The sequence below is a fragment of the Cricetulus griseus genome, chromosome 7 (assembly GCF_003668045.3).
Source record: "Cricetulus griseus strain 17A/GY chromosome 7, alternate assembly CriGri-PICRH-1.0, whole genome shotgun sequence".
NCBI classification, from domain to species: Eukaryota; Metazoa; Chordata; class Mammalia; order Rodentia; family Cricetidae; genus Cricetulus; species Cricetulus griseus.
This window is the reverse complement of record NC_048600.1, coordinates 90,856,482-90,867,208: the sequence shown is the minus strand read 5'-3', so window position 1 is coordinate 90,867,208 and position 10,727 is coordinate 90,856,482. Positions and strand designations below refer to the sequence as shown.

Genomic DNA, 10,727 nt, shown 5'->3' with positions numbered 1-10,727 from the left:
ATCAGGTGCCCGAGCGCCGCATTCTTGCCGCAATCGCACAGCTAATTTAGTCGTTCCCAGTGGGCGGGGTTGTGTGACTTCACAGCCAGGACTTGCTCGTGAGAGGCCCCAGAAGATGCTCTGGGGCAATCGTCTCAGCCGCTTGATGAAGGTCTCTAGACTGGCTCAGGGCAACTGCGAGGCTATGACTTTTATTAATAGTGATAGCGATCGATCGTTTGAGAACTTCAAACACTGGCACCGGTATAGGTGTTTCACCCTATTAGAAGGTTCCATGGAGCACGGCATGGAAAGAGACCAGGCAGAGAAAAGTGAACTCAGTCCCAGCACCAGGTTCAAGGGGGATAAGGCTGGCAGAGATATTGGGCCACATTTTAGAGGTCAGAGGAACTAACTCTGAAGATAAGGGTCTTGGTTTGAGACAGCATTTCCTCATTCCCAAGACCTACAGGGCTGAAGTACTTACTCTTCAAGGTCTAGAAGATAAAATACAGCCAATGAAGAGCAGCCGGTTCCTGGAGTTGCTCTTTACTAAATGCCTGCCCATGGTTTCATGATTTCTTCTCTCCCTTCCTGGAGGGCAATATGGGGTGGTAGAATCAGTGTTCTGTATGGGAGGGAGGGAGGCAGAGAGAGAGACAGAGAACGCATGAGGGTGCCTACAGGTGTCTTTGTTTTTCAGGAGGGGTCTAGGCATTCAGTGGTTCATAGAGGAACAGAACCAGAAGTAGCTGATTCTCTCTCTCTCTCTCTCTCTCTCTCTCTCTCTCTCTCTCTCTCTCTCTCTCTCTCTCTCTCTCTGTGTGTGTGTGTGTGTGTGTGTGTGTGTAACCATGAGGATGGATGGAGTCTTTAAAGATTCCAGGCACTGAGCCGGGTGTTGGTGGCGCATGCCTTTAATCCTAGCACTCCGGAGGCAGAGGAATTCGGATCTCTGTGAGTTCGAGGCCAGCCTGGTCTCCAGAGCGACTGCCAGGATAGGCTCCAAAGCTACACAGAGAAACCCTGTCTCAAAATAACAAAAAACAAAAGATTCCAGGCACTGGTTGGGCAGACAAAACAAGTGACTAGTTGCTCCTTTATGATAACTCACATTGTTCTGGGGGATCTACACTTATTAACATTGTGGTAATCTAAGTTTGGTTCCCAGAATCTACACCAGCAGCTCACAACCGTGTATAACTTCAGTTCTTGGGGATCCAACAACCTCTTATAGCTTCCACAGGTACCAGACACACATCTGGTGCACTAACATACATGCAGTTAAAACACCCACACAGATAAAGCTAAAAACAAGACATCAGTCAGGAAAGAAGCCACTTGGGTTTGGTGACTCCATAGAACTGTCAGTGGGCTCTGAACTGCAACCCACGTGGCTACCGGTTATTTTATTTCATCATCTCATTTTTTGGGAGACCTGACAACTGACAAATGATTTGGTCCATTTGCTTTGCCTCCAAAGCCAAGACTGAACATATTTCAGTTGGTCAGAAGCAGGAGCACTCCTGGAATATTTTGTGAAGTGACGGTGCCTTCCCCATCATCCCTAGAGAACAGTGGTATGCCACTCACCTGACTTGCCTGATTCAGAAAGAAGTAGGCTGGAGTTTTCTTTGGAAACATCAGCAGCAAGTTTGGTTGGCAATTGGGCAAGTAATGGCTGAGCCTTCCCTAGATAGGTGTGCTCTTCTAGATGTGATGAGCACTACCATCAAACATCTCGTCACGTGTTTGTGGAAAGGCAGAAGTGGGGACCTAGCCAGATATACCCATTAGCTCTGTCTCTGTCTTGCACCATTGATGCCTATTAAAAATTACTTTTAATTATGTGTATGTGGGGTGTGCAGACAGGCATGGGTGTTTGTGGAGGAGAGTGGCATTAGATTCCTTGAGGATAGAGTTAGAGGGAGTTGTGAGTGCTGAAAATCGAACTCAAGGCCTCTGGAAGAACAATGTGCATTCTTAATCCTTCAACCATTTCTCCAGCCCAGTGTAGACTTCACTGTGCTGAACACTTGTATTAATGTCCAGTGAGGTCACTGCTGGGCAGGTCACCACAAACGTCCCACACCAGCCAATCTGTACCAGATGGTGGAAGGATTTTTTTGCTTATTCATTCTAACGCTCAGGTGACAGTTTTGGTGAGTGCCTCTTTGACTAGCCAAGTCCCTAGCCTGGTCACTTGATTGGCACCTCATTGTCTGCCATTTTTGGTAACCTGATCTCCTAATCAGTCTTTTGTGTAAGGTTATATACATGTACAATTAAATATGTGTATGTATGTGTGTATACAGTTATTCCCCACTCTATAGAGTTCTTAAGTGTGTGCTGGACTGGAATCTGTGAGTGCTATTGCTTGTGTCGGTGTTCTCTTCTAACCCCTCCACCTTTCCTAGCACCCTCCTCCCTTGTTGCATTGGAAACACACATTTTGTCTTCAAAATAAAAATTTATTCAATCTGTAACAAGAACATTGAATCTGCACATCTGCGCACAAGTTCACATTTAAAAACAGCGGAGCACATCAGTAATAATAAAAACAACTATGATACAAGTGGGACATCCCAACCACCAGGAAGATAAGGAAGGAGATGAGACCACTCTATATTCTGCTTTAAATGCCTCAGAAAGATCCCAGAGATTCCAGGGAGCACCTGCTTTTATTTAATAAAACGAGAGCATAGAAGTTTGGGGTAGCCTGGGCAAAGGTAACAGTCAGTGCGAGTCTTTTGGACTTGTTTGTGTTTTGAACAAGTCTTACAAAACAAAATTAAAAAAAGGGAGGGGGGAAGGCACCTTTAGCTATGCCAAACAAATCACAATCAAATAAAAGATAAAACCAAACAATTCCCAGTGGGTTTACTGACTAGGAAACATTAGGTCAGTTCCTCGTTTTTTTCCATTTGGGGTATCAGCTCTCTGTAGGCAGGACACGGCCACCAGCATCGCTGTGGAGACAGATGGCAGCACCAGCCGTATGCCTCTGGGGGGGGGTATCTTCAAGCTGATAAGGGATGATTCCAGTTTAGAAACCCCATCCTAGATCTCTGGGACACTGAGATGAGGCTGGTTCTCTTCATAGCAGAAGCCAGGCCTAGTTACTTCTGCTTCAAGCTGGAGCAGTACAGAAGCACCTTGCAATAGCTCTCCATGGCATCAAGAAATCCTAAAGCCTGGGGAAAGGAGTGTGCAGCTTCCTGCTTTGGTGGCAGGCCTCTTCCTAATATGGGTGCCAGATGAGTCGAGGCAACATGCACACTTATGTCCAGTACATGCTTGATCTTTTAGTTTGGAAGGATAACAATGTCCATGATACTTTAAGTTGGATTGGTACTGAAACAATGAAAATATCACCTTGTCTACCATCAGAAATTGAAAATAAAACCACCATACTAGCCATTCACCATCACGACCATCACTATGGAGACACACCAGCACTGAGGAAAATGACTGCAGGATGAGAGTGCAGGACACAGATGGAGATCAGCCACATCTGACCCATTTATCCACAGGGGTTGACAATAATATGGCATTTCTCTGGGGGAAGGACTCACAGGACAGCCATGGCTTCAGTGCCTGGGTGGCCACCAAGATGATGCATATTTTAATACTCACAAAGTAAACAAAGTATCCACAAATAGTTTGAAAAAGCCAAAAAGCGGCTTTTCTTTAAAATGCCCTTAAAACTTTTTGCATAATGCTTTCTTAGAAAAAAAAAAAAAACCCAGCGCTCACAGAACATCCTTACTAAATGAAATCCTCGGGTGAAGACTCTTGTGAGCTGCAGTGTCTGAGGCTTTTCGGATGAGGCATCTGGGCTCAGGAGCAGGAGGCCTTAGAACATTCCCTTAGATGTATTCCTAGGCTGGATCTGGAGCTCTTGGTAGTTCCCAAAAGGACAAAGAAGGAAACAGCAGCAGAGACAAAGGTACAGAGCAGGAAAACACAAGACCCTGAAGAGGTAAGGATGCAGGGGCAAATGGGTTTAAAAGGACAAGAAGCAACCAAAACGAGACACGAGTGCTCCCTACTGTCCCGTGCCGACACCATCCGCTGCTAGTGTTTCTAAAAGCCAACAGTTGGCTGGGACCCTCTCCTACTCCCCAGGTCCACCCAGACTACAGCTCCAATCCTGTCTGCTCCTGTGCAGTTATCCCAGGCACGGAAATGTCAGCTCATCCTGTTTACGTGCTCACATGTGTGCTCACATATGTGCTTACACACTTGCAGGACCACTGACAGGGCTACAGTGATCTTAAAGACAGTAAAGATAGACATTGAGCGGGAGGTGAAGTACTAGTCAAGAGGTCAAGGTTTTTCCTGCTTAGCTGTTCACCAGTCAGGTCTGGGCTTTCCACGAATAGAAAAGGCAAACAGGCAATTTGAAATTATCAAAAGTTGAAGTAAAAAAAAAGAAGTCCTTGACAGCTTATTATGTACCTGCCTTAGCATGAACATGACTTAAGAACACCCAAACTGGGGGTTCGGGAGGGCTGGCAAGAGCCTTTGGCATAGCTGAATAACAGACCCTGTGTGAGATACCTAGGCAGGGGAGTTAAATGGTCAGAAATGTAATTAAGGTAATTAAGAAGGAAGACAGCACAAGATGGTTTCTCCCATTCTTTAAAACACAAATGGGCACCCTCCCCCTGCCCCCACAGAGCATCCAAGGAGTCTCTGTCTCTGCTGTGAGACATGCATTGAGAGCACAGAGCCCACTGAGAGCACAGAGCCCACTGTTGATGAGTGGCATAGAGATGTCACATTTTTTTGAGACAGAGTCTCACTCTGTCACCTAAGCTGGCCTCCAACTGACAGTGATCCTCCTGCCTCAGCTTCAGTGCTGGGATTACAGATGTGAGCCACTACACACAGCTTTTATTATTACTGTTTGGTGATGCCACTCAACCTCCATGCAAATGCTCCTCACTCTATCATAATTTCCCGTCCTCTCATCATATTGGTAATAGGGCTCTTTAGTAGATGAGCTCTGGAATCCACCATCTTGCCTCCCAAGCCTCCCTCACATTGGTACACACGGCCTAATGAGACAACACATAAATGTCCGGTACTCACAAGCTGCGACCCTTAGAGAAACTACCAAAAGACAGCATAGGTATATATAGCTTCTACACCATACTTTCAGGAGCTGGCCTCTAGCATCTTTCTAGCAGTGACATCACACCCAACCATGGCTTTAGTATGGCAACTGGACCCACAGCTCTGGAGAACTTGAAAGTGGCCCCAATTTCTCTTTTCTGTATCTTACTATCTGCTCTCTCCAAATTCTGTCTCTGATGATGATTTGTATGTCTGTCTTCATTCTCTTAGGGCTGTGCTGAATTAAGAACCAAAGACCCTGGCTCTTAACTACACAATCCTCAGCAATGTGGACACCAACAAAAGCAAGCAGGAAGCAAGTTTGTAGGTCTTTCAGTTTTGATGAGCTGTGGTGGGTTATTTCACTTCAGGCTAGATGTTTTCTGTAAGACTCGAAGAGGCTTATTTACAGCAGGTCCTCCAGTGTTAAAGACCATCACAACAGCAAAAAAGCAATGGTATCATAAATGTAGTTTGTGCCTTGGCTCAGCCACTCCCAAGCCTCAGCCCCACTAGGAGGCTACTTTGGGCAATGCACACACATTGCCTGGCTGTGCTTCAATTCTGGCAAACAATGTTCTGGGACTTTAGCATTCAGGGTGATCTAATGGGAGCCTGTAGGGGTTTCTGAAAAGGAAGTGCATAATTTGGCAGGAGCCACTGAAAACAATTAGAGTCACCATCAATATACTGTGTAGACGTCTATCAACAATGATCAGCTTATTTCTGGTGTCTCTGTTTTCCAGCTGCAACTCTACTCCTTGAAAAGAATAAACCAAAAAAAAAAAGACCCCCAAATATCAACAATAAAACATTAAAGAAGTGACATTATGTACATAAATACTGTGTATGAACTGTAAAGAAAAGACAAACCTTCCAGGAAAAGGGGGGGGGCAACAACTTATGTCAAGTGTTAACAAGGATAACATAGAAAATTGTGTTCAATAGGTTATATGTATGTAATGTAACAATTAAAATATAATTTGTGAGAGTAAGAGAGGGGCAGGATAGGGAATTAGCAAGAGAGAAGAAAATGAGTTGAAAAAGTATGGCCATTAAAGTCAGAAGGCCCACAGAATATTCAAGTAATGGAAGGGTTAAAACCCACATATGTATGCATTTTACAAGAACACACCGTCTTTGCTGTTTTTCAAGCCTGTTTCCAGGCCTTATGTTGGGAGGTTGTGGCAGCCTGTCACCTGGCAGAGGGGGCAGGCCTCTCCTGTGTGGATTCCACTAACCCAGAAGTCACTCAGTAGCTGCTTTTCTACTTTTGCCTTCAACCTTCTCTCTTAATGTGTTTCTTTACAGATGACCATAAGTTTTGCTTAGGGTTCCCTTAGATTTTCAGGTTGTTTTCTTGGGGGAAATTATTTGCTATCTAGAATTCTATCTATCTAGGCCAATTGCCAATCCCTTTTTCGTAATGATTGATGTATTTTGGGATACCAGCAGAAATGGAGTCTCAACTGCCTCTTAAGGCAGAACAAACCCTGCAACTTCATGAGCTCCAAAGAAGGGCTGGAGGGCGAGGCTGGGAGCAGCAATCTCCCTCTGCTCTCAGTGGACAGGCCGCCTCAGGCCTGGCTGAGCCATCTCCAATTCCTAACCTCAGTGCCACCTACCCTCTGTTTCTTTCCCTCAATCAAGCAGGCATGTGTTTTCTCAGAGGGAAAAATGAGAAAGGGTCAGGTGGCAGGAGACTGAAAAACAGCAATCTGCCTTTTGATAAAGGTGCTCTTTGAAAAAAATGTTTGAGGTTTGAATTTTTAAAAAATAAAAAAAATGGTAAAATGATCTTGCCATCCAAATCAGTACACACACACACACACACACACACACACACACACACACACACACACAGAAAAACCAACCCAAACCCCACATGAGCCAGGAACAGTAAAATGACCAAAATATTATAAAATTAACCAATAAAGTGCATGTTCCTTACATATTACACCGCCCCCTTACAAACATTTCTCTTAGAAAGTCATGTGTGTAGGCTCAAGATCACATGGTGTTATAGAAGGGGTTGGTTGTCCGTTTTTTATCATTTGCTCTTTTCAGTCTCCTAAGCGGGTGAGTTCTGCCATGTTGCTGGCGGGGTGCCACAGCCAGCCCTGGAGCGGGGCCTGTACACTGCAGGCCCTGTGTCTGTAGCAAAGGAAGACCAACTTCAGAACTAGTCAATTCTGCTCTTGCCTTGGGGAGCAAACACTGCTGGCTGTACCCAAATTCTTTGGCATACTGCACAAGGGGCCTCTCTACTGGCTTGCTCTGCACAATACACTCTGTTGTTTTGAGTTGCTCTACAAAGTACTTGGTGGGCTGTGGGTTCTGGTGGGCATCTGGGCTTGCAGAGGGCTCCTGGGTCATCAAGGCATGCATGCCTGAGTCTGTTTTGATGAAGGGCTGAAGCAATTTAAGATGAGGGGATTCTGGGGAGACAAACTCTCTCTCTGCTAAGTAGTCTTTACAAAGGTCCAGGTAACCCAACTTGGCAAGAGAAGCCGAGCGCCTCATTTGTGATGTTTTGGTGATCCCTGACTGGAAGGTCACTCGGGACTCAATTTCTTTAGCGCGTTCCTTCACCACACCAGGGTTGTGGCTGAGATTTCTTATATTTTCACTACTAGAGCTATGTGGAATTCGACAGGCTTCAGGTGATAGGTCCAGTTTTTTCTGTAACACCCCACCGTTGTCACCAAGTTTGTTAATTAAACTCAGGTCTTCATTACTTAACTGAGAGAACTTGTGTGCCATTCCACTGCCAAGGAAGCCCTTCTGGCCATCTTCCCAGCTAACCTGCTCTGTTGATGGCTCACTGTCCGTGGTGCTGCTCTGCTCTGTGCAGCCTTCTAGGTGAACCACAGACTGGGGATGCAGGTAGTCCAAGTTGACAGATGCTATGTGGGTACTGCAACTGACCAAAGGTGCTGCTTTCTCAGAGGGTGTTGAAGGGCTGTTTCCCTGGTCTTCAGGGCTACTTAGCATGGGGGTTGGGTCAGTGAGCCTGTCATACTCAGAGGAAGAGTGAGGCAGAGGTAGCAGTTGGGGATGCAGAGGAACCTGGCTGGGGTCCAGAGTCCTGTTCAGATTTTCATCCAGCGCACAAAACACAGCGACAGACCTCTCCATCTTCACCTTCCTCAGTCCTTGTTTCTCACCTTCTTTGTTGGGTGCCGTTTCACCTCCTGGCTCAGTGTGATCAAGTGATGTAACTGTCTGTGTGTATTCAATGATTTCTATTCTCTTGGGAAGAGGAAGAGGGATGACCTGAGTCTCGCATCCCTGGTTTAAAATAACAGTCCTCTGCTTCTTCAAGTCTTCTTCCTGCTTCTTGGTTCCAGTATCCGACCCTAGGCAATCCTGAGGAGCTTGCAAGGGACGACTCTCCAGCAACTCGGGGACTGGAGCAGTGGTATGTTCATAGTGGGACAGGGGTCCAGCTTCAGACCCACACCCACAGGATTTCCCTTTCCCCTTGCTCATCTCTGAATGTTCTGGGCTGGTTTCCTCACTTCTCCATTTTGGCATTAGGTCTGCCACAGAAGAATCGTTCTTAGAGTTTTTGCGATTAGATAAAGTGGTACCTGTAGGGGCAGTGCCATGATGTTCCTGCTCCTGTCGCAAGCGCTCTTCAAACTCCAGGGTGGCTCGCTTCACAGACCCAGGATACCACTTGGCACCAGGGTGCATCCCTGGGCCCTGGTCATGTTCTCCCTCAACCGGTTCCTCTTCTTCCAAGTCTACTGTGGATGGGTGTGCAGTTAGAGAGCCTTCTGGGTTGCACTTCTCTGAGTCTTCAGTTAGTTCAGGCTGGACTGTGTAGAAACTCTCGTCTTGTTCCAAATGTCCAGGTTTGTTCTCAGGGGCCTGTGCCCTCTCCAGGGGCAGCTCATGGACAGTGTTCTTCTTTGGTGTATGGCATGGGTTAGAGAGGATGTCTCCTTTTAACTGAGCCTGCCCAACTCCTTGACTAATGGATTCAATTTCAGTGACAATTTCTTTGACTGAAATTGCATTTTCTGAGTGAGATTGCATGATGATGTCTGGGCTGACAAGTTCTGAGACTACCTAAGAAGAGAAAATAGTGACATGATTATGGCAAATTGTGGCTAGTATTTCACTTAGTAACCTTCTGATTGAAGAGAATCTGTCTATCTATGAGAACATAAGTTACAGATACCATGCACATAGGTTCTCTGTATTGTCAGATCATGGCAACAAAACAGGATTCATCATTAAGGCCGGAGGGAGAAAATTCATTATAAGGTACATATCACTGTTTACTAAATTTTGTTCTGTTTACTCAAGCAACATTTTAATCCAGGACTTTGTTTGAAAATGTGCAAACAGCTATGAAGGCTTTTTTTTTTTTTTTTTTAAAGATTTATTATGTATACAGTGTTCTGCCTGCATATATCCCTGCACACCAGAAGAGGGCACCAGATCTCATTACAGATGGTTGTGAGTCACCATGTGGTTGCTGGGACTTGAACTCAGGACCTCTGGAAGAGCAGTCAATGCTCTTAACCTCCTAGCCATCTCTCCAGCCCCTATGAAGGCTTTTATAATCCATATTTCATAGTACTTACTGTGGGCCTCTAGGGCTTAGACCACAAAGAGGTAAATGAGAATTTCCTAACTGGCTTATTAACTTCTAATGTGACAGGAACTGATTCAGGTGGTGACCACAGTTCTTTCAAATGCTTGGTGGCCACTTTAATATGCCCAGTGTAAGACAGGCAGGAGGGCTATCATCTGATGTCTGATTTGAAGATTTACTGCTTGCTGCTTTTTCTCATTAGCTTTTACCACACCACCCACCTCACTGTTCCTCCTGCTGGGAGAATTTGCATTGTATCTGACCCCACAATCTCTACCTTTTTTCTTTCTTTTAAGTTTTTTTTTTTTTTTTTTGAGACAGGTTTCTTTGTGTAGCCCTGGCTGTCCTGGAACTCTCTCTGTAGACCAGGCTGGCCTCAAACTCACAGATCTGTCTGCTCTACCTCCCTAGTGCTGGGATTAAAGACACCAGTGTACCTCTTTTAAGATTTTTAAGTCTTGCTGGCCAGTGGTGGCATACACCTTTAATCCCAGCACTCTGGAGGCAGAGGCAGGCAGATCTCTGAGTTTGAGGCGAGCCTGCTCTACAGAGGGAGTTCCAGGACAGGCTCCAAAGCTACCTAGAGAAACAAAAAACAGAAGAGGGCACCAGGTCCCCTAGAAACAGAATTATGAACAGTTGTGAGCCACCACACAGGTGCTAGGAATTGAACCCAGGTCTTCTCCACTAAGTGCTCTAAACTGAGAAGCCATCTCTTTTTTGAGACAGAGTTCATTACTTAGCCTTGGACTCAGAGATCTGCCTGACTCTGTCTCTCTATTACTGAGATTAAAAGCAAGTACCTGGCAATAATCCCTAAAATTCATGTGGCTCCTTCTGGGAAGAGTATCCTTGGCTTGTCAGCCATGCTTGGACTCAGCCATGTCCCTCAGCAATCTTAGAACCCTTACTCTCAGATATTTTACTTCTTTACAAGGTAGCAATTCCCATAGATTTGGAACAAACACCCCTAAACCCAGAAAACAAAAACAAAAAACAAAACAGGTCCCATTGCAAA

The 10,727-nt window shown here is 45.5% G+C and overlaps 1 protein-coding gene across 5 annotated transcripts in view; it reads right to left on the bottom strand.

The window, feature by feature from the left end:
* Nucleotides 1-2,641: 2,641 nt before the first annotated feature.
* The window catches only part of Ssh2 (slingshot protein phosphatase 2), a 254,071-nt gene continuing 245,985 nt past the window's right edge, over nucleotides 2,642-10,727 (bottom strand). For 3 of the 5 annotated variants that reach the window (XM_027426677.2, XM_027426676.2, XM_027426678.2), the window contains one exon: nucleotides 2,642-9,177. In XM_027426677.2, coding sequence (XP_027282478.1) covers nucleotides 7,111-9,177 — 2,067 coding nt within the window. In that variant the 3' untranslated portion in view covers nucleotides 2,642-7,110. The remainder of the gene's footprint in view (nucleotides 9,178-10,727) is intronic. The other 2 variants (XM_027426681.2, XM_027426680.1) reach the window with 1 other exon arrangement.